The 25,189-nt window shown below is 34.2% G+C and overlaps 6 protein-coding genes across 6 annotated transcripts in view; 3 read left to right on the top strand and 3 right to left on the bottom strand.

The window, feature by feature from the left end:
- Positions 1 to 7: 7 nt before the first annotated feature.
- Positions 8 to 175, bottom strand: LOTGIDRAFT_89941 (hypothetical protein; the record flags this gene model as incomplete). Its single annotated transcript, XM_009051188.1, has 1 exon — positions 8 to 175. A coding segment is annotated over one exon (168 nt), but the record flags the coding sequence as incomplete, so codon positions are not given.
- A 126-nt stretch (positions 176 to 301) lies between these two features.
- Positions 302 to 457, bottom strand: LOTGIDRAFT_141401 (hypothetical protein; the record flags this gene model as incomplete). The annotated part of the gene is made up of 1 exon (XM_009051198.1): positions 302 to 457. A coding segment is annotated over one exon (156 nt), but the record flags the coding sequence as incomplete, so codon positions are not given.
- A 2,022-nt stretch (positions 458 to 2,479) lies between these two features.
- On the bottom strand, positions 2,480 to 4,753 carry LOTGIDRAFT_141409 (hypothetical protein; the record flags this gene model as incomplete). Its single annotated transcript, XM_009051197.1, has 3 exons — positions 2,480 to 3,106; positions 3,362 to 3,866; positions 4,356 to 4,753. The coding sequence occupies 3 exons, from the start codon at positions 4,751 to 4,753 to the stop codon at positions 2,480 to 2,482; spliced, it is 1,530 nt and encodes a 509-aa protein (XP_009049445.1).
- Positions 4,754 to 5,981: 1,228 nt separating this feature from the next.
- LOTGIDRAFT_238689 (hypothetical protein) lies at positions 5,982 to 13,895 on the top strand (the record flags this gene model as incomplete). The annotated part of the gene is made up of 10 exons (XM_009051196.1): positions 5,982 to 6,087; positions 6,906 to 7,158; positions 7,743 to 7,896; positions 8,959 to 9,069; positions 11,427 to 11,608; positions 11,868 to 12,085; positions 12,358 to 12,439; positions 12,889 to 12,976; positions 13,178 to 13,351; positions 13,753 to 13,895. Exons 2-10 carry the CDS (start codon positions 6,943 to 6,945, stop codon positions 13,893 to 13,895), a joined length of 1,368 nt encoding a protein of 455 aa, XP_009049444.1. The 5' UTR covers positions 5,982 to 6,087; positions 6,906 to 6,942.
- An 816-nt stretch (positions 13,896 to 14,711) lies between these two features.
- On the top strand, positions 14,712 to 15,494 carry LOTGIDRAFT_141398 (hypothetical protein; the record flags this gene model as incomplete). Its single annotated transcript, XM_009051195.1, has 1 exon — positions 14,712 to 15,494. The coding sequence occupies one exon, from the start codon at positions 14,712 to 14,714 to the stop codon at positions 15,492 to 15,494; it is 783 nt and encodes a 260-aa protein (XP_009049443.1).
- An 873-nt stretch (positions 15,495 to 16,367) lies between these two features.
- Positions 16,368 to 25,189, top strand: part of LOTGIDRAFT_238688 (hypothetical protein) — a gene marked incomplete at its 5' end in the record, with an annotated part of 19,904 nt that continues 11,082 nt past the window's right edge. The window contains 13 exons of the mRNA XM_009051194.1: positions 16,368 to 16,401; positions 16,693 to 16,855; positions 17,513 to 17,705; positions 18,112 to 18,253; positions 18,643 to 18,782; positions 19,110 to 19,203; positions 19,950 to 20,080; positions 21,350 to 21,511; positions 21,830 to 21,972; positions 22,865 to 23,018; positions 23,851 to 23,961; positions 24,358 to 24,488; positions 24,862 to 25,035. Coding sequence (XP_009049442.1) covers positions 16,368 to 16,401; positions 16,693 to 16,855; positions 17,513 to 17,705; positions 18,112 to 18,253; positions 18,643 to 18,782; positions 19,110 to 19,203; positions 19,950 to 20,080; positions 21,350 to 21,511; positions 21,830 to 21,972; positions 22,865 to 23,018; positions 23,851 to 23,961; positions 24,358 to 24,488; positions 24,862 to 25,035 — 1,772 coding nt within the window. The remainder of the gene's footprint in view (positions 16,402 to 16,692; positions 16,856 to 17,512; positions 17,706 to 18,111; positions 18,254 to 18,642; positions 18,783 to 19,109; positions 19,204 to 19,949; positions 20,081 to 21,349; positions 21,512 to 21,829; positions 21,973 to 22,864; positions 23,019 to 23,850; positions 23,962 to 24,357; positions 24,489 to 24,861; positions 25,036 to 25,189) is intronic.

Below are 25,189 nucleotides of genomic sequence, written 5' to 3'. Positions count from 1 at the left end.
CATGTTCACATTTACATAGAGTGATGTACACATGTACACATTTAAATAGAGCGATGTACACATGTTCACATTTAAATAGAGCGATGTACATATTTAAATAGAGCGGTGTACACATGTACACATTTAAATAGAGCGATGTACGCATGTACACATTTAAATAGAGTGATGTACACATTTACTTAGAGCAATGTGCACATTTAAATAGAGCGAGGTACACATGTACATATTTAAATAGAGCGATGTACACATTTAAATAGAGCAATGTACACATTTAAATAGAGCGAGGTACATATGTACACATTTAAATAGAGTGATGTACACATTTAAATAGAGCAATGTACACATTTAAATAGAGCGAGGTACACATGTTCTCATTTAAATAGAGTGATGTACACATGTACACATTTAAATAGAGCGATGTACACATGTTCACATTTAAATAGAGCGATGTACATATTTAAATAGAGCGGTGTACACATGTACACATTTAAATAGAGCGATGTACGCATGTACACATTTAAATAGAATGATGTACACATTTACTTAGAGCAATGTGCACATTTAAATAGAGCGAGGTACACATGTACATATTTAAATAGAGCGATGTACACATTTAAATAGAGCAATGTACACATTTAAATAGAGCGAGGTACATATGTACACATTTAAATAGAGTGATGTACACATTTAAATAGAGCAATGTACACATTTAAATAGAGCGAGGTACACATGTTCTCATTTAAATAGAGTGATGTACACATGTACACATTTAAATAGAGCGATGTACACATGTTCACATTTAAATAGAGCGATGTACATATTTAAATAGAGCGGTGTACACATGTACACATTTAAATAGAGCGATGTACGCATGTACACATTTAAATAGAATGATGTACACATTTACTTAGAGCAATGTGCACATTTAAATAGAGCGAGGTACACATGTACATATTTAAATAGAGCGATGTACACATTTAAATAGAGCAATGTACACATTTAAATAGAGCGAGGTACATATGTACACATTTAAATAGAGTGATACATATGTACACATTTAAATAGAGTGATGTACACATTTAAATAGAGCAATGTACACATTTAAATAGAGCGAGGTACACATGTACATATTTAAATAGAGCGATGTACACATTTAAATAGAGCGATGTACACATTTAAATAGAGCGAGGTACATATGTACACATTTAAATAGAGTGATACATATGTACACATTTAAATAGAGCAATGTACACATTTAAATAGAGCGATGTACACATGTTCACATTTAAATAGAGCGATGTACATATTTAAATAGAGCGGTGTACACATGTACACATTTAAATAGAGCGATGTACGCATGTACACATTTAAATAGAATGATGTACACATTTACTTAGAGCAATGTGCACATTTAAATAGAGCGAGGTACACATGTACATATTTAAATAGAGCGATGTACACATTTAAATAGAGCAATGTACACATTTAAATAGAGCGAGGTACATATGTACACATTTAAATAGAGTGATACATATGTACACATTTAAATAGAGTGATGTACACATTTAAATAGAGCAATGTACACATTTAAATAGAGCGAGGTACACATGTACATATTTAAATAGAGCGATGTACACATTTAAATAGAGCGATGTACACATTTAAATAGAGCGATGTACACATTTGAATGCCTGGAAAAATTAGGTTTTTGAAAACTTTACATAAAATTATATGTTTAAATGCTTGGAAGAATTAGGAAGCCTGCATTTTTTTAAACCTTACGTATAATAAAAGGTTTATTCGGTTTTAAAGGACACCAGTCCATAGCACCCAGACCGGTATTAAGGTGGGAATAGACGATGTATGGTGTCCGGTGCGGCGTACGATGCGGGATTATCGATGGAGAAGAAAATAGCAGAAGCTAATCCTGTTTTTCTACTGTATGGATCACCCCGCAGAGTACACTGCACATCGTCTATTCCCACCTTACACAGTAATGTATTGTAACAAATAGCATTCCTATGTTCTAGCATTGTAATAATATGTGACCAATATTTTATGACAATTGTATGAAAAGAAGTACACAGTGGATTTCATCCGGCTTTAGCATAGACATTAATTATTTATGTGCACCAGAGACACTAATAGCAACCAATCAAAATGTCAATCTGACGTCTGTGGTTCTCTATAACTAAGGATTATTGACGTCACTATCACAGACCTTGCATTTAATATCTAACCATCTGACTGTCACAGGATTGATTATTTGAGGGTATAATTCCCCTTTTGTCGGTTTGAATACGGAACCATCTGGTTAGTGAGCACCGCGGCCCCAAAACTGTCAAAAAGCTAAAACAATTTCAGTGACTCAACGAGATGAGTCTGAGGTTCAGGCCACTTCCCGGAGAAATCGTTTTTTTTTTTAGAATATGTTGTCCCTCTTTTTTCTATCTGGGAACGGGGCCCCCTTATTTATTGATTATTCAGTCAATGAAGAGGATGACATACACAGATCATCATCACCGCCAGTTTTATTCAGAATGTTGCTCTCAGCGTTGGGATAGAATTCAATATGAAGAGTACCACTTTGTTTATTAGCAATGATCTGAGTATGGTTTGCAATTTTGACAATTCTGTTCTTGATGTTATTGACGAGACTCATGACTCCACTGAACGAGGTATACATTGGTTCACCCACAGTCAACTCTAAACTCTCTAAACTTTTACATCTAGAAAACAAGACCTCCAACCCGGAGAGGTTGATCAATTTATTTTTGGATACCATTAATCTTTCTATATATTTACAGTCATTAGCAATAGCCGAAAGCGACACATTGGATATCTTCATGGCGAAGAAACATGATTCACCAGAAAGATCCAAGATGCGTAGAAATGCACAAGAATTTACCAAGGAAGCAATGGCAATGTCCGTGATAAGATTACAACCCCGTAAAGATAGTTCCTGCAAATCTGGACAGTGTTTTGCGATCTCAATAATAGTGTCGTTGGTAATTCTGGTGCAGAAACTCAGATGCAGTGATTGAAGATGTGAATGGTTCTGGAGCCGTATCAATGTATTTTTAGTAACATCTATAGAGTTATGAGACTCTGATGACACACCAGTTGTGGAATCATGGTCAGTTTGAGTAGCTTCTTTATGTACAATATCCTGCACATCTCCTCCTGTTAATCTTATGGCAGGAAGCTCACTAGCTCCTCTGGAAGTCACTGGTTCCATATTATCACTGATGCAGATATCAGAGACCATGTGACATGTCTCTAAAGTCAAACATTGAAGCCATCTACATCTAGCCATAACTACGCTGATGCCTTTGGACGTTAGTTGAGCACATTCAGACACTTCTAAATCTTTTAGATATCGAGAATGCTCACCCAAAGCCATTAGAGATGCATCTGTAATAGATACACAGCCTGCAAGTCTCAACTCTGTCAGTCCAAGACAATTGGAAGCAACAGCAATAATACATTTATCATCTATTAAATGGCAATAACTGATACATAGAGTTTTCAATTTGCAACAACCTAGAGCTAATGTCTCAAGTCCAAAACTGCTCATTGAGCAACCTTTCTCTTCAGGATCAGTCTTATTGACCAAGAGGCTTTCCAGTTCTTTACAATGACTGGCAACATATCCAATTCCAACATCAGAAATATTCACACACGACTTAATATTGAGCAATTTCAACTTTGGAGAATTTTCAGCAATTACTTTCAGTCCTTTATCATCAATCATTGTGTAGGCAATACTCAGATGTGTCAAACTATGAACATCTTTCTTGAGCGTTTCAAATCCAGAGTAAGTGAGCTTATCAGCACCAGTCAAATCAAGTTCTTCCAATTTGGGACTACATTCAAAAATACCTGCTAAAGTTTTATCAGATAGTTCAGTTGCATAAATGTCACAATATTTTAAATTTGAACAACATTGAAAGGTTTTCAGTATTTTTTCATTCAATTTGCTGTCATCAGCTGGGCAGGCAAAATCTTCAAAACTCAAATATTGCAATTCTTTAAATTGTGAAACATAGTCCAAACATCTATAGATATTAATGTAGCTGCAATGGTTCAAGTTCAAAGATGTAAGTTTTGGATACTTCTCAGTTAAGTAAACTATGGTACTAGTAGTGACATTGGTCAAACTAAAGTCTAAAGATTTGATGTTGGACAGGACCAGGTCTTTGTGCATGAAAGACTCGTCCGTTAAAAGCAATGTAAATCCAAACACAATCTCTTCCACTAAGTCAGATATTGGTGCCAGCATTTTCAGAAAGGAAACATCTCCCATTTTCTCCCCAAATCCACCATTGTCTAATTTCAGCATTTTCCACAGTGACCGATCATAACTCAAGTAATGCCAAAAACGACAAGTTTTTCTGATGACCAATATCAATGTTCGAATATCCACAAAATGAAATATTCTCAATAACACACATTCTGGAAGATCAGAAATATAAATATCGGTAGTTTGTTTGTGTATAGAGTGAGTTAAAGAGTTTTCAGATGGCTGCTCTCCAATCTTGTGTAATGCCGTGTTTTGACTAATATTTAATGATGCCAAATCTGTGACTAGCTTGTTTCCAGAAGTTTCAGAAGAACCATTGTCCACCAATTTAGTTTTTGACTCCAAAGTCTCTGGTCTCCAGCATTTTGATTCTGAATCTTCATTGTTAGTTGAATTCTCAGTAGAACTGCCAGCTTGTCCTAGATGATTTCCTGGAATCTGAGACGCCATGTTTTTCACAGGAAAATCTTTCTTATGACTAACTAAGGCATTATTGGACAATTTTCATTATGGAACGATGTACACCATCCATCAGCCAGCTAGCTTTACAATCAGTCAGTTCACTCCATCTAAACCTAAAAATAAGAAGATTGTAAGTTACCAACTATAGATACTGTACTACTATTTCATTACAAATCATTTTCTAAAAAATACATCACTAAAATATACATGCATTTTTAAACTCAAATTGTTCCCCTAAAAATCTTCCTAGCCTCCCTTTTCTATCCCCCCTAAAATAATATCCCTTCCTTCACCTATATAACAGAGCCATTAAATCATACAGTATATGTACATTCAATACATGGGTCAGAAAAATTCATATAAAATGAACATTTGACAATAATTGTCATTATGACCTTTGAACTGGATGTTTTGGTATACATGTACTCACAACATTATTGTGAAAGTGAGTACTTCGTTGAATTTGTGACAGCTAGGTTGTATAATATATTGGTATTTTTATCAAATCTGCTTACATTTAAAACATGACATGTATGTTGTTTTTGTAGTATTATGCTAAGAATTCATACAGAGTTTCTTAAAAAAAAACTATTTGAGCTACAGCAGTTCATTAAGTCTCTTTCTGTCTTCTTGAACTTAACCTTTGACATAATAGTTTAGTCTACAAGTGTCTTGGAATACCCGTTCTCACATTTTATACAAATCAATAAACATCAATAAACAGTTATCACATAGAAGTAGGTAGCAACAAAAAAAAATTGGGCAACCACTCGAAAACAAAGAAAAAATACTGGTAAAATTTCGGGCATGTACACCTATGAGCAATCAAAATGAGTGATTTTTTTAATATATCAATTCACCTCTTTAAGAAAAAACAAAGCAAAAAAAACAGGAGCATTCTAGCCTCACTTAAAAGTGGTCCGAATTTGGTCAAGGGAGACAACTTCAGTAGGCTCTAAGTGAGAAATCGGATAATCCCTAAGGTCGACAGAATAAATGAACTTTAATAATGCACAAAATCAGTTTTTCCTCACCGTTCGATTCCGATTGTGTCTTACACATAGCAAATATTCAGTGACACAATCTTAAATTAGAAAATGACAGAATGACGGGCAATCATAATTATAATTTTTTCTACCGGAAATTACATGACATGACTCTCTAAAGTTGAAAGACATAAATAAACTTGACGACGTTTTGTAAACAAACATGGCGGTGAAAAAGTAGTTTTTAGTCGAAGATATCCCTTTTTGTTTTTTAGAATACTTTGTCATAAAGTAAAAACCAAGTTGTTTTCCGATAAATATATGTTATATATGCAGGTGCGTCACAGATTCTCATATTTACACCATGTATTATGTAGTAGCAGCATAAGAAGTTAAAGAAGACCGAATTTGATGCAGTTAATGTTGATTTTGAAACATCTGCAAACATTGCAATCATGCATCATTTAATTAATAATACACGTACGCGAGTATCACAAGTATTTCCAAGCATGTCAAAATTGACTTGTTTTAAGGAAAGAGACAAATTCTTTTAATAGGTTTAGGCTATAGAGGTTGTCAATCAATGGCATGCCTACTTTTAAGATTTCACTTTCAGAGGTTCAGGGAAGGGAGTGTTTGAGTGGACCAAATGCACAGGTCTAGACCCTAAACAGGGAGGAACAAATACTTCATTGACAGTGATCTTTCCTGGTAGGTAGGTAGGTAGATGACAAGTTCGCTTCCAGCGGATGCTGATATCGCAAACTAGGTAGTTGTTGGTAGTCGTAGTAGTTGGTAGTTGGATTGGTTCAAATTGGATGATTCGGTGTTGTTATAAAGCTTTCACAAAAGGGGGAGAGATGTTCGCTAATGTTTCTGCAATGAAACTTGTTAAATTGATTGGATATAATTAGATCTTTCCTGGATAGTCTAAATCCATTTATAGTAGGGTCAGCTAGAAAAAAAGCCTTTTTACCAGTTGGTCCCTGGTCTACCTTCCTAGATTATCTGTCACCATTTACATCAAGTTTTAGTGAAATGATAAGGAAAGATAACTTATTCAAGATCTTCAAAGATTTTTATAAAAATGACATTCCTATCTAGTTACTTTTTTTAACGGCAAAAGTTTATAAATTTGTGTTCATTAATTGCAGATAAAAGAAAACTATAAAAAATCAGAGAAGAATAGCCATGAAAACTCAAATTACACCAAAGGGCGATGAGCCTTCAATGTATTTACAGAGACCCTCTACTGGTAAATCACAAGATGTTCGTCATATTTTAACACAAACATTCAGAGATTTATACACTAGAGATACAGTGAGGCCTGAAACTGTTAAAAATCTACAAGTAACAAAAGGTAGTGATGACCCTTATCATGAAAGATATGTTGAATCTTTACAAAAGGTGATTATGATTATAGAATATTTTATGGTTCGTAATAATTCAGTTTTGTGAAAACATTGTACAAGCCCGGCTAGGGCTGGGCTTGGTAAATCAAGTTAGTCCAGTAGAAATACTGGATAAACTTGATTTACCAAATGTTATCCTCACTGTATTCGAAACCGACCATTTTATCATAAATAAAGATATTTAGCACTCTGATTTGCACAAATATCCTACAACTTTTCCATTCCACTAAAACTAAGCAATAAAAGACGTACTCAAAGAGTTTTATAAGGCAATGGTAAAGCAAAATGTGAATGAGATGGCAATTTTTAGTTAGAAATATAGCCTTTTTGTAAGGGGAGATAAGATGACTTATTATGTTATTTTGCTCTGATTATAGGTTGGTTGTAAATACTCTCGTGGGAGTTGTGTCATTCTGGTTAATTTTTCTGGAATTGCAGGAAACGCAGGCATTGGATGAATATTGGCATGTCCAAAAGATAAGTTAAAGGTGTCCCCGATACACATAAAAATGCTAGCAATCTTCTTTACAATCTCTTTAAGTATTTTGTAACATCTTAAACAATTGTGATTTTGATAAGGTTTATGAAGAATGGCAGAAAAGAATGGATGAAGCTGCTATGTTAGAACGCCATATTATGCAGGCTCAAGCTAGAGCTACCTCATCTGATGAGCGAGAATTAAACCATACACTAACCAGTTGTGATAATTATACAGAACTTGGTCTACCACCAGGTAAGTGCTATCAATATTTACTCATTATGTTCAATTCAATTTTAAACCTAGCAGAATATCGCCAATCTTTGCATCAATAACACTCTTTTAAACTGAACATCAATCGTTTTCTTTAAAGAATAAGGACATATTTGGTCTTAAGATAAGGAAACAATAGTCCGACTGTGAAGCCAATCAATTTACTAATCTGCCTGTTTTTTCTTTTGTGTAGAAGAAAATCACAATTTATCGTGGGCTCTGTCTTATAAATTCACGCTTACAGATTGATTATTTTCCTATTACGTTACATGCTATTGTCTGAGTAAAGTAAAAGGTTTTTTGAATTTTTTCTATATTTTTTAAGAAAATTGGAATATCAGCCTCAAAATAGTACTGTTAGTCTTAGAATGTTTTTAATTTTTCGTAAGTTTGCACGAAAAGAAACACATTTCCCTCCTAAAAATTTCAACCAAAAAAAGTCCAAAATTTTGGCTGAAAATGGTCCTCTGTAAAATCAAATTTTAAAGACATAATGTGTGCTTATTTTTATATTTTTATCAACACAAAAACATTCTAAGACTAACTACTATTTTTAGACTGCTATTTTAATTCTCTTAAAAATAATGGACTAAATACGAAAAACTTTTTACTTTGCTCAGACAATAGCCCTATTGCTCTCTTTATATTTCCATCTCACATATTTATGTTGTGCCAAATAAATGAATGAGTGATTTCAGCCAAATATGCCATTATAGGTCATTCTGTTTGATCCTGTGGGTACAAAATTGAAACGTTGTTATTATTTAAAAGGATTTTTACCACAAAATTTGTATTCATAATAAAGCTGACTATTCCTTTTAGAGATTAGTGCTTGTTAAAATTCAACATTCTAAAAGTTGTAATTTATTCAAAATGTGGAATATCATACATCATTGGATATGGGACATCACGCATTTTACAGATAACAGTCTGAACAAAACCCAATTATATTACAATTTCATATCTTTTATCTTCTGATATTTTAGTCTCTATTGTCATCTGACAAGTTTTTTTTTAACCTTGTAATATTATTGTTTTTTTTAGGTCAATCTAATTTCCGGTCATGTATTGATACAGAATTATTAAAATCTTATGGTTTAATCACACCTGAAGATTATTCTTTAAAAGAACTGGATTCCATTCCAGCTCCACAAAGTAAGTATATACGAGACAATAAAAAAGGCCTGTGTGCGCATTTAAGATCCCTTGACAATTACAACTCAATTAAAAAGTCTCTGCCCGGGCAAAATTTCCCTTGTTGTACACTGCATTGCATTGCCTGTCTTCATTAGTCTTCATTAGGTGTAGAAAAGCAGGATGTAACACTCCATTTCTTTTCTTTGTAATGGAACTGAAAAATAGATGGAATTAATTTGGACCTTTCCCTGACAACCAGTGTTATTGTTATCGAAATGTCAATTCTTTTTTTTTTTTTTTTTTTTTCCGATTTTTACACACCTTCCTGTGCTTAGACAACAACCTTTCAACTATCATAGACCTTCTATATAGGCGACGATGTGCATAAGTATAAATTGGAAGATTTTTGCAAAACCGGAAGTGCCACAGTTCAACATGTGTAAAAAGTCGAAAATCGGCTCTAGAAGGTGTATTTTTGCATCGATTTTCTTCGGGTTTTCATTTCTACAATCTACCTGTAATTTCTGACCTGATAGCATTTAAAAAATTTCAAATTTCGAAAATTCGTAGAATACATTTTTTGGCCGATTTTGGAAATTTTTGGACCATTTTTTATTTTTTTTCGGATTAATCTGAAATTTTGATAAAAGATGCATGTCACTAATGTAAACCATTTGACGTATTCAAAATTTTTGCGTCACTTCCGGTTAAAGTGGAAAATCGATTTTCACTTTCGGTTGAATAACTTCCGGTGTGATTGAAATATTTCGACGAAATTATGTATATCGTTATTAATCGTAATTCTATGGCCGATTTTAAAATAAAATTTAGTCCGAAAAAAATACTTCGGCCGCCATCTTGATTTGATACTTTTTCATAAAACTCAAAATGGGGCTTCGGGGGAGAATGGGATTGGTCAAATTTTTATGTTGGTGTATACTTTAGTCGATGGCGACAAAAATGTTGCGAATGGATTTTTGAATTTGACTTTTGCTTTTTTGCAACTTCCGGTCGAATTTTTTTCAATTTTTGAAGGCTTGTATCTCGTGACCTTGACCTTTGATGACCTTGACCTTCATAGGGTCAAAGGTCATTGACCTTGGCTATCATTTGATACTTTGACCTTTGAACTCCGACATGTACTTCCTTTTTCAAGCTATCCGTAAAAAGCCAAATTCGCAACTTTCGACTGCTCCAGCACGTGACCTAATTAACCTAGAGGGTTAATTTTTTCGGTTTTCTAATGTGCTTCTCATGCACTTTACATAGATATAGAACAATTGCTTTTTTAAAGCAAAATTGAAATTCGTGATTTTTTCAAATTTGAGTTTAGTTTTACCATACTTGTGTCTTTTTGAGCTTGGTGTATGTATATCTTATGACCTATTCTATGTAGAACCTTGATATTTGAAATACAACTAGACACTTTGAATATGAATTCATCTATGACAAAAAAATTGGGGTGGGCGTGGCACATCCGGGTCGAATTACTAATTGTTTACATTTTGCGGCTGGGGCATAACTCGCATAGGATACGTTTGTTCAAAAAGGGACTTTGCACACAATTACCTCATCCTTTTGGCCAGTTTGTGTTAACAGCTCAGTTGTTTCAGCTTTATAGTTCCAAAAAAGGAATGGGTTTTAACATTTGGATATTTTCATTTTTCGATTTTGACCTCTATTGACATTTGTTGACCTATATCTTTTGACCTGAATAATGTAGAAGCTTGAAATCTAAAACACAACATAACATTTGGAATATCTATTACTCATTATTGACATTTTTGGCCAGGAACATAACTCGCAAAGTATACGTTTGTTCAAAATGGAACTTTGCATACAATTATCTCATGTTTTGAGTCACTTTGTCTTAGAAGTTCGGTTGTTTCCGCTTCATAGTTCAAAAAAAGGAACAGGTTTTGGAAATTCAAAATTTTCAATTTTTGACCTTGACCTTTGTTGACCTTGACCTTTCTAGGATCAAACGTCATTGGCATTGGCAATCTATTTATACTTTTATATTTGCTGTCCTATGTCAACTTCCGGTTTTATAGTCGTATGCAATTAGAAATTTTGATGACGTATATCTCTTGATCTTGACCTTTTTAGACCTTCTCCTTTACAAGATCAAAGGTCATTGACCTTGGCTATCTGCTGATACTTTCATTTGTGAGGTCTGACATTTACTTCCGGTATTAGAATCTTCTAAAAAATAAAAAATTATCAACTTTAGACTTGTTCTTGCGCTTGAATTAATTATCGTCGATGGTTGATTTTTTCGGGGTCTTTAGCAAATTGCTACATTTGCAAAGTCCCACTCTGTGCCACGAGTGGCTCTAGTTTTTATTATTATTTTTGTTGTTGTTTATTTTCAGTACCCAAGACACCAAGTTATGCCCGACAGACTTTAACATCTGATAAACATACCTATAGGAACGAGGGTAGAGAAGAGACACCATTATTTATACCACCTGTTCAACTGATGTCTGATTTCACTGAAAGTAGTTTTATTACAGAAGATTATAACATAGAAACTTATACAGAGTTAGAACAATTTGTAAGTATTCTAAATCTCTCCTTTTTACCAAATTTTTACCATAGCTAATCACAAAAAACCTTTAGAACGTGCATAATTTTCTAATATTCATAATGTCCGACAAGTTTGAATTTGGGTATGATGACAAATATTTCCTGAGGTACAGCCCTTGATTTATTAAAAATGTGTGAAACGTGGATATTTCTGTTGTAAGTAATCTATTGTTTTTTAATGAGGAGTATCATCACCCCATTGGAGTAAAGATTGTTGATTTTTTCAGGATGAATATTATCAATCCGGGAATTGGAAACTACAGCTAAATACAGAACAGAGAGACCAAGACAGACAAGATTTAGCTATGATGAATGCTAAAGTCAACTACCTACGTAATCCACGCTACATCCCTCCTTCAGCTCCTCCTGGCTGTCGTTTATTAACAAAACAGTTTAAAAAGAAACCGAAAGAAATTTGCATACAAGAAAAGATTGAAGATTTAAAGTAAGGGCAGATAAATCTTGTTATTTTATTACCTTGTAAACTGACTCTCGGAGGCACTAACCCTGGCCTCAGCATTTTTTTTCTTACCTTGAAGGCACAATTATAGCAGCTGACAATCCAACTCGCTACTATCTGAGCTGTTCGACTGTCAAAATAGATAGTGTTCCAACCGAACTGTCCGTGTATGTTAAGTTTTATCAGAAGTCATGTTTCTTTGACGTTTCAGTATAAAGACCTCTTGTATACAAATTTTATCTTTGATATATTTCCAGACCCAGTTCGCCATCAGTAATATTTATAGCTTCACCACCAGTTGTTTCATTTAAACAATATAAAGTCGGACCAGTTTATGAGGTAGGCTTTCTAATTGTGATAGTAGAACTCAAAGAAACTCTTATTTGTGTTTCACTATCCCACAATTAGACATTTGTATCAAGAAATGAGTCCTACACTATAAAGTTTGATGTCTGATAGATATATCATCATTAGGATTATACACTTGGTTTCATCGTGGATTCTAACCTCAGTGTGTCAATGTATTGTGATCTTGAATAGGTCATGCTGCTCAATCGATAAGGTTTTCCAAGGACCAGCAGTCTTTCTTTATAAATGGAGAATTTGATCAGGCCAATATTGTTATTTTGCAAGATTTGAGTAGGCCAACTGTTTATAAAAAGAAAGTATAATATAAGTCATGTGACTTAAGATTTGGATATGGGTTTGCATTTCCCAACATGTACACACCTATTAAATAATCAACAGAAATATAATTTGGTAATTATATATTTTACATTCTGCTATAGATTCAATTGGAATTGAAAAATGTTTCTACAGTTTTACGTCAATGCAGAATACTTCCACCAAAAACTTCCTTTTTCTCTGTTGGACTAGGTAGGTTTCCTTGTTTGAATTTTAATTAGGTTATCAATAGTCAAAGATATTTATGCTCATCTATTCTAGTGTAGATGAACACTATTATGGAATACACTACTTATATTAGCTCAAATAAATAGTGTTCTTAATTTATCTCATGTACCCTCCACTTCTAAATATTGTTCAAAGATTATCATAGTTAATGTTATTATGTTTTAGGTCAGTTTCCAGGAGAGCATGGTCTAGTGGCACCAGGTATGAGCTGTAAATATGCTGTAAGATTCATACCAGATTCTTTGAGAGATTATAGAGATGAGATAGTTGTACAAACTCAATCTTCTACACCATTAATTATACCTCTTGAAGGTCGTCGTGAACCACCTCAGTTAACTTGTAAGAATTAAACTGTTAGTGATATTTAACAACCTTTGTGATTGTGACATCATAAAATGTTTTAGTAGAAATGTAAGAAACACAAATGTTTGACTGAAAATTGTAATGGTATTTCAGTGTCCCTGATACAAATATAACTTTACCTTTAAAGTATTGTTGTATGTTTTGTTTGTTGTATGTTATGTCTGTTGTACGTTATGCTTTGCTGTATGTTATGTCTGTTGTACATTATGTTTTGCTGTATGTTATGTTTGTGTCATGTTATGTTTGTTGTATATTATGTTTGTCGTTCATTATGTTTGTTGTATGTTATGTTTGTTGCACATTACATTATGTTTGTGGTATGTTATATTTGTGGTACATGTGTTTGTGGTACATTGTGTTTGTTGTCTGTATTTCAGTACCGTCAGTATGGGATATTGGTTACAGTTTAGTTGGTGGATATGAAATAACTCAGCTGGTTGTAAAGAATGAAGGAGGTGATGGGAGATTTTGTATTATGCCCAGAACTTCCTGGCCAGCTGTCAGTTTTAAGGTAAATTAGTGAAAATAATTTTATGTATTGTCTCGATTCACTTGAAACTTTAGAGATTCATGTAACAAACATATCTTCAGAAAATCAAGTTTGAAACTGTTCGCTGGCAAAAACAGTTTGTCAGAGGCCTACATAGACTGTAAACAATGTGGCTGCACATGTAATCTAGGGCAGTGTTTCTCAACCTCAGTGAGTTCATTCCTCCCCAAAAAGTTATTTCAAATTTATTCCTCCCCAAAAAATCAGTCATTTTGAAACATATCAAGATAGTTCAATGTGACGCTTGGGCTAAATATATTATATTTACCATACCTCGCCATTTCCTCCCAGGTCTTACGATTCCTCAACATTTCCTCCCAGGTCTTACGATTCCTCCCCATTTCCTCCCAGGTCTTACGATTCCTCCTCATTTCCTCCCAGGTCTTACGATTCTTCCCCATCTCCTCCCAGGTCTTACGATTCCTCAACATTTCCTCCCAGGTCTTACGATTCTTCCCCATTTCCTCCCAGGTCTTACGATTCCTCAACATTTCCTCCCAGGTCTTACGATTCCTCAACATTTCCTCCCAGGTCTTACGATTCCTCAACATTTCCCAACATTTCCTCCCAGGTCTTACGATTCCTCCCCATTTCCTCCCAGGTCTTACGATTCCTCAACATTTCCTCCCAGGTCTTACGATTCCTCCCCATTTCCTCCCAGGTCTTACGATTCCTCCCCATTTCCTCCCAGGTCTTACGATTCTTCCCCATCTCCTCCCAGGTCTTACGATTCCTCAACATTTCCTCCCAGGTCTTACGATTCTTCCCCATTTCCTCCCAGGTCTTATGATTCCTCCCCATTTCCTCCCAGGTCTTACGATTCCTCAACATTTCCTCCCAGGTCTTACGATTCCTCCCCATTTCCTCCCAGGTCTTACGATTCCTCAACATTTCCTCCCAGGTCTTATGATTCCTCAACATTTCCTCCCAGGTCTTACGATTCCTCCCCATTTCCTCCCAGGTCTTACGATTCCTCCCCATTTCCTCCCAGGTCTTACGATTCCTCAACATTTCCTCCCAGGTCTTACGATTCCTCAACATTTCCTCCCAGGTCTTACGATTCCTCAACATTTCCTCCCAGGTCATACGATTCCTCAACATTTCCTCCCAGGTCTTACGATTCCTCAACATTTCCTCCCAGGTCATACGATTCCTCAACATTTCCTCCCAGGTCTTACGATTCCTCAACATTTCCTCCCAGGTCATACGATTCCTCAACATTTCCTCCCAGGTCTTACGATTCCTCAACATTTCCTCCCAGGTCTTACGATTCCTCCCCATTTCCTCCCAGGTCATACGATTCCTCAACATTTCCTCCCAGGTCTTACGATTCCTCAACATTTCCTCCCAGGTCTTATGATTCCTCCCCATTTCCTCCCAGGTCTTACGATTCCTCCCCATTTCCTCCCAGGTCTTACGATTCCTCAACATTTCCTCCCAGGTCTTACGATTCCTCCCCATTTCCTCCCAGGTCTTACGATTCCTCAACATTTCCTCCCAGGTCTTATGATTCCTCAACATTTCCTCCCAGGTCTTACGATTCCTCCCCATTCCACTTTGTTCTTATGATTCCTCCCCATTTCCCCCCAGGCAATAATTTAGATTGCTAAATTTCACTTCTCTTTCTATTTTTTTCCAGTCTGCTGTAACAAAACCATCAGTGACAATTGGTCAATTTGAAATTCGACCATCAACACTAGAATTAAAGAAAGATCAGACAGGTATTATTGAGGTGGTATTTCATCCTGGGGTAGCTGAAGTTTATAATGAAGAGATCACGTTAGTCTGTGATAATTGTAATGTTCAACATTATAAACTGAAAGGTATGTTCATGATGTATATTTACTCCAGTTGGTAGTTTATTCAGATTTAAATTTTTAAAACAAAATTAACCCCAGTGACTTCAAATATTATAAATTCTATAAATCCTTTAGTTTTTAACTGATTTTAATAAATACAATGAAAATCAAACTGGTCAAAAATGCATTTTTTGAATAAAGATATTTTGTCTTATGAATATCGTGGGTGACCGCTTGAAACCTCGTATAACGATAAATGACGCGGAATTACTTTTCGAGAAAAACACAAAAAACTATTTGTACACGTATTTTGTTAAAATCTTTTTTATTATTTTTTTACCGCTATGTGTGGTTTTCATTCTTGGAAAATGTAAACCTCGTATAACAATTTGAAATCTTCGGCCTATTGAACCAAAAACTTGTATAATAATACAGTATACGAGGTTTTTCATTTTCATCTGCAGAAAAAGGAACATTGAACCTCGTATAATAATATATTTTACGAGGTTTTAAATCTGACTGTTTAAATACGTGTTATTTAATTGGTGTTTTTTTGAGTTATTTACAATCAAGCTAAGAATACGAGATTTTGATCACAAGATCCGCGCTTTAACAAGCTTTCGAACAGTACAAAAAAGTCAAAATGACTAAATATGGCATATACGAGGTTTCAAACGGTCACCCACGATATACAATGATATGTTTTTCAAATTCAGAGCTTCCTTGCAAGTTCCTCAAAGTACATTTAATTGCATTCTGGAAACAAGTGCGAATGGGCCACTTAGTTTTAGTGGATAAAGCAAAGATGTCAGACTGAAAAATTCAAATGTTACAAATCCATGCTTTCCTGATACAGTATACAGTGATACTCATAAAAAGTTTAGAGAAATCTCTTGACAATCCCATTGAACAAGTTTGTGTCCATATCTATTTTGTATTTTTGAGTAAATATTATTTTGTCATTGAAGGTGAAGGTCAGTTAGCGACTATCAGTTTAGAATATGTTGACAGTGGTTTAAAAGAAAGATTGCCTGGTGAAATAGGGGATGTCTCCGCCCAACATCTGATAGAATTTGAGGAACTAAATCCTTATACTTATGTTGAAAAAACAGTTAAAGTGCAGAATAAATCGTAAGTAGAGTTTGATTGGAATAGTAAGTCTCGTAACAAATTTAAAATGTTTCAATTTTGTACCCACAGAATTACTTTTGACAGCATGTTTGGCTGAAATGGCTAGTTTATGTGCAATTTGAATATGGTATCTGAATATACAAGATTATGATAAAAAGATTAAAGATTATTAAAGATAGAAGTGTAAATATGAGAGCAATATGACTGGCATGTAAAAACTGAATATAGCCACAAACAATACTGATCTTTGAGAAGTAATTTATCTGACTGTGTCAACTCTTCCTTGGTATTTTTACTAGCTAAGATCTATCAACTTATAAAGCCTATATTTATATTGTAATGTGGGTATTTCTATTTCTTATTATGTTATTTGATTTATTCATTCAAAATTCCAAGCGCCAGCAAGTATGATATTAGAGTATTGGAATCTTTGGTTATATTATGACAATTGCTTGGTTATATTGTACAAATGATGGTTGTAGGTTCTAATCTCGGTCAGTCTGTAAAAGTAATTGGTATGGATAATCTGGGGAAGATCAATGCCTAGAGGTTTTACAAAATATCAGCTGAAAGAAGGATTTTGGTGATTCTAAGGAATGTTTTTTTCTTTCTTTCTAAAAGTAATTGAGAAATTTACTTCACTTCTATGTTTTTCAGGAATGTAGAATTACCATTTCAATGGTTATTATATAAACCACAGTTTGCTGGTAGTACTGATGAAGAAGATAGTATGATTGTGACAAGAACCAGAGTCTTAGATTCCGATACACCATTCAGTATTAGACCAGCTTCTGGAAGTCTTTTACCCTTAGAGGAAGCAGAATTTAAACTCATCTTTTCACCACCATTGGTAATATTAAGTTTCGTTTTAAAACAGAATAAAATGGGCTCTTATAAAATATGATATGCAGTACTATTAGCATCAAATGATCAGTCTAATGTCTGAAACTTTAACTAAGTATTATACAGCCTTAAAATACATGTACTATGTAAAGGTTTGTGTAATGGTTTTCTCATAATATGTTATTTTTCATTGCGATATCAAAGGACATGAAAATGTGGGTGTGCCAACTACATGTAAAATGTTAAATAATACCTCAATCTCTCCCATTGATCTAATACTATAAGTATCCCCAATACAGTCTAAGGATTGGTATGAGGAAAATAGAATCCATTTATTACCCTCATACACATGGAAAGTTTAGAGAACCTTCTCCTTACAATCCCTTAAAGTATAAAGTCAAAATGAATTTTAGGTTGGTGAATATCAGAATGCTCTTCATATGTTATTGAATCACCTACCACCAGGTAGCGCTAGTTCTCAACAATCGGTAGCAGACGACGGTAATAATATAGAGGAAGAGAAAACATCAGACACATCTTCTACTCACAGAGATGGTAAGTTTGTTCATATCCATAGCAAAGCCATACAAAATTTATAACATTCTTCGTGTGAAAACTTCATAAGCTGCTACCAATATATTGCTTTTGATTCCAGAACACAATATTTCTTGTCATTAGTTGTGATTGTTCATGATTGGTTGAGGATTTACTTCTCGGCCAATTAGCTTCCTGAATACAAATCACTGAAGGATAATGTTTGTATAACTAGACGAAAGATTTCCAGTGTCAAAATTACTTTATGATAATTGAGTCTTAAAGTTCAAGTCGGAGTTAATGGCAACTGACACTGCCCATGTTCATTAGTGCAATCAGGTGCAGAATTGTGGGAGGTAAAACTCTGTTTCATTTACTCACTGAGTATACCAGTTGAATTGTACTTTTAGCTATGAAATTTAAAGATGTAACAGCTATGGAGATAGAGGTTAAAGGGAAGAGTGTACCATTAAATGTTGTTTTACACCCTTATGCTATTTATATACCTGGCAAGACACTGGTTGGTAGTTCTGTTAAAAAGTCCTTTACAGTAAGTATTGTTTTGAGGACGGGCTATAGCCTAGAAAGATAGAGCGTTGGAATCTTCACACGTCATTTGCTTGGTTAGTACATTCAGGATGTGCTCTTATTATATAACTCTATGGCCATATCACAGTTGGTTAGAGCATGACATCATTTGCTTGGTAACCCAGCTGTAAATGGGTAAGGATAATCAAAGAAAGATCAATACCATGAGGTTTGGACAAGGACCATCTGGTAGAAAGGATCCTTATGAACCTAAGTTGTTATCCTTGTAAAATGATAGTTCTTTCTTTCTGTCTCTAGGAAATTTTAAGAAAATGTTTATTTATTTTAGATGGCAAATCATAGTTATTCCACCATCACATTTCAATTTGAACCACATATAGATGGTCATATAGTAGAAGTTGAACCACCTTGTGGAGATTTGGGTATGTAACTGCTGTTCATTTCTAAATCATCTTATCACTATCAAATAGATGTAATTACAAATTAAGTATTGTATGATGTAACAATGGCAAAAGCTTCTAATAATGTCTGAGGACTTTTGTGATAGTGATGTCATTAAACACTTAATTTTAGTGGAATTTAGACGTCTGATTGAAAATTGGAATGGTGCAAATCAATGCTATCAGTGTCTATGATACACATATAAAAATTGTTAATGATATGTTGTAGATCCTGGAATGAATCTTACATTGTTAATGATATGTTGTAGATCCTGGAATGAATCTTACATTGTTAATGATATGTTGTAGATCCTGGTATGAATCTTACATTGTTAATGATATGTTGTAGATCCTGGAATGAATCTTACATTGTTAATGATATGTTGTAGATCCTGGAATGAATCTTACATTGTTAATGATATGTTGTAGATTCTGGAATGAATCTTACATTGTTAATGATATGTTGTAGATCCTAGAATGAATCTTACATTGTTAATGATATGTTGTAGATCCTGGAATGAATCTTACATTGTTAATGATATGTTGTAGATCCTGGAATAAATCTTAGATACTAGAATGAATCTTACATTGTTAATGATATGTTGTAGATTCTAGAATGAATCTTACATTGTTAATGATATGTTGTAGATTCTAGAATGAATCTTACATTGTTAATGATATGTTGTAGATCCTGGAATGAATCTTACATTGTTAATGATATGTTGTAGATCCTGGAATGGCTATAGATCTAGAAATCAGTGTAACAGGAGTTAAACCAGGAAAATTAAATCATACTATTTACTGTCAAGTTCTTAATATGGATCAACCCTTGCCGTTACATGTAGAAGGTGAATTTAAGGTTAGTGTTCACTATAGATATTAGTGTTAAGAATGAAGAAGTTCCTAAAAACTTCTATGTAAAGCACTGGCCAAGGTCACAAATAAAGAGATAAATGTTTAATACAAGATAAGGTGAAGTTAGCATAGTTAGTATTAAGTTAAAAAAACAACCACGAGTAATCTACAATAAACAAAAGTCTATAATATGAAAGTTTTCTTGTTACCAGTTCTAAAAGAAAAGAGTATGAATAGGTTCTGAAAAGATAAACATCTATATATAAGGATTAGAATATATTATACTTAATGAGCTAGAAAATAGAGAGGTGGGTCAAGTATTATTGGATTCAATGGGATCGAGTCTACCACGGACCAGAAAATTACTAAGGTTTTTATTGCGCTTATAGGCAATTACAAATCGTTTGGTATATACATTCGGAATCTGTTCTGTAATTCACTGTAATACTGTTTGACGATGGATGAGGTTTTGGCAGCTATATGATTAAAGGTGGCAACAAATGGAATCATTTGATTATCATGCTGGATGTTAAATCCATTTGGAGCCACTGTTTGGAGTTGGTCCATCCAGTAGCTTTCTCTCTGTAATCGTTTGGTTTTTGGTTTGATAAGAGTCAGGAATTGATTCAATAGGCATGATAAGAAGGTCTTCAATGGAATGGTCAGGTAAATTAAAATGATGAGAAATTGGTCTATTTTTGCTATGAATTATATCAAAGCGATGGCCGTTAAATCGAGTTCGCAACGCGTTCTGGGTTCACCGACGTATTGTTTGTCACGAAATTAGGTAAATGATATTTTTATCCGTACACGTGAGATGTTCTTTAATTTCAAATATTTTTCCGTTTTTTTTATTTTGAAAATAATGAGACATATGGATATGGATACAGGTGCGACACCGAGAACCTCTACATGGTATTGCGCCAAAGTTATTTATTGGAGGAGGGGGTTCATTAATTTTCAAAAGGTCCAAAACGGTGTCATTTTTAATTAAGAATCGTTTGGAATAGCCCCTCTCTCTTAATTTACTGAAAACTAGTCTACAAGCTCCTTAATCCTTTTAGCAAGCCCCTTTACCCAAGTCTGTGATGGCTCAGATATAGAGGCTCAACAAATACGATTTTTAGCCTAAAACAGCAAAAAAAAATCTTTGGTTTTTGACAGTTTTGCCCCTCTCATCCCATTGAACCTCAATCTTTCTTAAAGTGCTTGTCAGTAACTTACTCCAGAAACCCTGTTAAAATACATAATAGTATCTAATTTATATATTCAGGGTCCTGAAATTAGTGTTGAAGAACCTGATGTGAATTTTGGTCTAATCCGTTTGGGGGAGACTTCAGTAAGGGAGATCACTCTGAATAATTTATCACAGATGCCGACTAAATGGAAAATAAATGATTTTATAACATCACCTACATCTTCAGAAGACTCTATGGTATGTTTGATATTGTTTATTATTTATTGTAATAGAATTGATACTGTCTAATCAGAGGTTTTCAATGAGGATGAAATGAATTATAATTCACATGGTAATGAGATCAAGTCAGTGATAATGAGATCAAGTCAGTGATACCCAAAACTGGAAACACAATATCAACTTTTTGAGAACAGTTGTCTTAGCCTCTCGCCCCATGATTAGAACCAACTGGCTGACCTACTGTGGCGGCTACCAGCAGACTGAGGGTTAGGACCATCAGAATTGTGAGTAGGTACAGAAAAGTAGGATGTAAAACTCCATTTCATTTCATTACAGAATAGTGAAGAGGTTCAGTTTTATCCTACCCATGGTGAGCTGAAACCGTTGGAGCGAAGTAAAGTTACAATAACTTTTAAACCAACTCAGATATCAACTGTTCATAGAGTATTTGAAGTTGAGGTGGAAGATGGTGAGAAATGGTCAGTATTTATAAACTCATCATAACATTTTACAGACCTAGAATCTCCTCAAAACTGAGAGGAATTCCGATGAACACTTACGATTGCTGTACTAATCATCCCCCTCCCTTGTGAATCCAATTCATTTAGTCAGCATTTTTGGGCAGTTACCTGCAGGTGTCATGAATTTTTATTGTATGATGGACCTACAATGTTCAATGTTCCCCAAAAGAAAAGCCACAAGTAGTAGACCTTCTATTGAATGATTGACACAGTCATCACATGGCCAATGTGGAATGTGGGTAAACTTGCATGAAAGTACAGTGGATCGAACATTTCCAGGAATGCTTCATAATTTTCGAAAATGAATATAAAATAAGTTGTCATGGATTTGGAGGTTTTCATATTGAAAATATATAATCCATACACTACAAAATGGTTTATTAGTAATTTATCTTTAGCTTAATAGAAGGGATTCTAAATTTTGGTTTTCAAGTCTTTTTATCGGCAACACTGCACTGAATTGCACGATTTCAATTTTCAATCAGACGTCTGTCTTTTCAGTAATTGTAAACTTCCTGTCAAGAATATCACTAGACTAATCATAAATGCCAAAAGGGCGAATAGAGTTTTTATAATTTCATACAGAAACTTCTTTACAATCCCTAACTTATAACCTTTAGATATCTGTGAATCTTACTATTCCACTAAACTAAGAATTGAATGAAGTCACTATTGTATAATCTTGTGATAGATAAATCATAAAACTATTAGTATTGCAAGAACCACAGATGTCTGACTGAAAATTGGAATGGTAAAATGGAAGCTATCAATGTCCTGTACATAACATTCAGAAAATCTCTTTACAACTTCTGTAGTTTATAAACATTAGATTGTTTTTATTAATATATAGTTCTGTGGGTGGATATGGAGAAGTTCAGAGTCCAGCTGTATGTTTTAAACAGTCTGAAATTAAACCACAAGATGTTTATGTTGGGGTACCAGTACTCTGTCAGGCTGTGTTACATAATCAAACTTTAATGTCTACTCAGTTTGATTGGGAAAAGGTTTGTTAGAATTTTTATTATAGATAGATTCTAGAATATTTATTACTGTCAATCTTTATGGATGACTTCGATTGGAGCCGGGGTTAGACTCAAGTCACAACCGAACTGTAATATTTTCTAGGGTTGAAACTCCTGCCAAAAGTCCTTGACCACAGAGGTTCAATCAAAGTCACCCATAGTGAATGAATTATGATCACGTGCCAAACTGAATAAAGGATGAAGTTTATGTATGTTTGTCACGTGATCCATTTCATTAACACAGGAATAATACTAGAGAGACCAATGTTTAATTTTTATATTTATACAAGTTACAACTGGTCATTGAAGGGTTTGATAATAGAAATGTAAATATTTATCTATAACTTGTGTTTCTAATATTCCATTGAAAGCTAAGTTTCTATATTATATAATTCTCACTATGTCAGTTTGTACTATTGACTTCTGAGAATCTTCCAATTAATACCTGACATCTTGTTCTCTACAATTCTAAAAAAAAACAAGTTAACTTTCCAGTGACCTTATATCAATGGTTATATATGCACATAAAATATTGAAAGTGACTTAATCTTGATTTTAAAAAATGATAAGGATTGGTGAAATTGAACTCAATCAGCTGGGAAAGCAAGGATTTTGTTGTTTATATCTTCTTGAAAGAAATATTATTTAAACAAAGTATATTTATCAATGATTTGTTGAAATTTATAAAGTTTTTAAACATGAGCAATCATATTTAACTGTTAACTGTTTATTGTCTAGCACAGAAACATAGTGGACTGGAAGTAGGTATTGAAATAAAGTCATCATATTTTATTGTTATAATATGTTTTTGCAGCCAAATGGTGTGGACAGTGAAAACTGCAGTATTGAAATAGACCCAATATCAGGAACCATGGCACCAAAAGAAGAAAGAGTTGTTACTATAAGCTTTGTTGCAAGTCAAGTTGTAAGTTTTGATTTCTTCTCTCACTATATGTGTACAGTCTGTGTTGCTTTATTAATTCCAAAAAGAAAAAAGGGAGCTTTAGTTAATTTACAAGAGAAACCCTGACTTGTGACTTATTGTTAATAGTTTGAAGATGTGAAAAGTAAACACTGTCCAGATCTCACACTGAACAATTTCAGTCAGGAATTTCAGGAGAGATGAATACCAAGTGGTTAGGCCAGGTACCAGTACCAAGATTCTTGTGTACCTAAAAATGGTTGTTTCTTTCTCTATTTTTACATGCCCTCTAAGATGAGAGTCCACATCCACCATTTTTTTTGATACATTCAAGCTACTGATGTCATGTAGAGATTTAACTGACTGTCCTCGTATTCAATCTAATAAATGATTTTTTAGGGAAAAGTAAATGATTTGAAGATACCATGTGTTATCGAAGGAATGGATGAACCATTATGTTTAAGTTTGTCCTGTGAAGTCCTGGGTTTATCTGTCACCTGTAAAACTTCAGATAGTCAAGGAAACATCAGGTAATAACAAAGTCTTTTTCATTTACAGTGAAAATTAGACCTGGCATCTTTACAATTTCACCTGTTCAACTGGTTAGGTGCAGAAAACTTAAATGTTTTTTGAGAATTCTATGTAGATATTTTTGACTGGAAAAAATGTGGTCTAAATCAGCTTTCATTTCAATATTCTAACTACAGTTTCAATTGACTGTATTGTCTAATCTCTCTTAAGATCTCATGTGAGAACATTCCACAGTTCAGCCCTGAAAGTGCCAGTGACCATGTTGTATATGTACATGTATTAACTGGCGTTCCTCTTTCACGGTGATCCCTGAGGTTACACAGCGCTGTACAAAGATTGTACTTGTTTTAAGGTTGATGTTGTATTTTTCAGTGAAGAGCTGAAGGTTGATTTTGGTAATGAAGTTCAGCTGGGTTCTACTCCAAGGATGTATCTGTATATATGTAATCAGACAGCTATCCCAGCCAGCTATTCTATAACTGTTGAAAATTTCCCTGTCAGACCCCCTTCTCCACCACAACAAAAACTAGATTCTACTGGTACTAGGTAAGAACCCTCTTCTCCACCATAACAAAAACTAGATTCTACTGGTACTAGGTAAGAACCCTCTTCTCCACCANCACAAAAACTAGATTCTACTGGTACTAGGTAAGAACCCTCTTCTCCACCATAACAAAAACTAGATTCTACTGGTACTAGG

This window comes from Lottia gigantea (genome assembly GCF_000327385.1).
Source record: "Lottia gigantea unplaced genomic scaffold LOTGIsca_160, whole genome shotgun sequence".
Taxonomy (NCBI): domain Eukaryota; kingdom Metazoa; phylum Mollusca; class Gastropoda; family Lottiidae; genus Lottia; species Lottia gigantea.
Note: the sequence above shows the minus strand (reverse complement) of the source record. Positions and strands in the feature narration are given on the sequence as shown.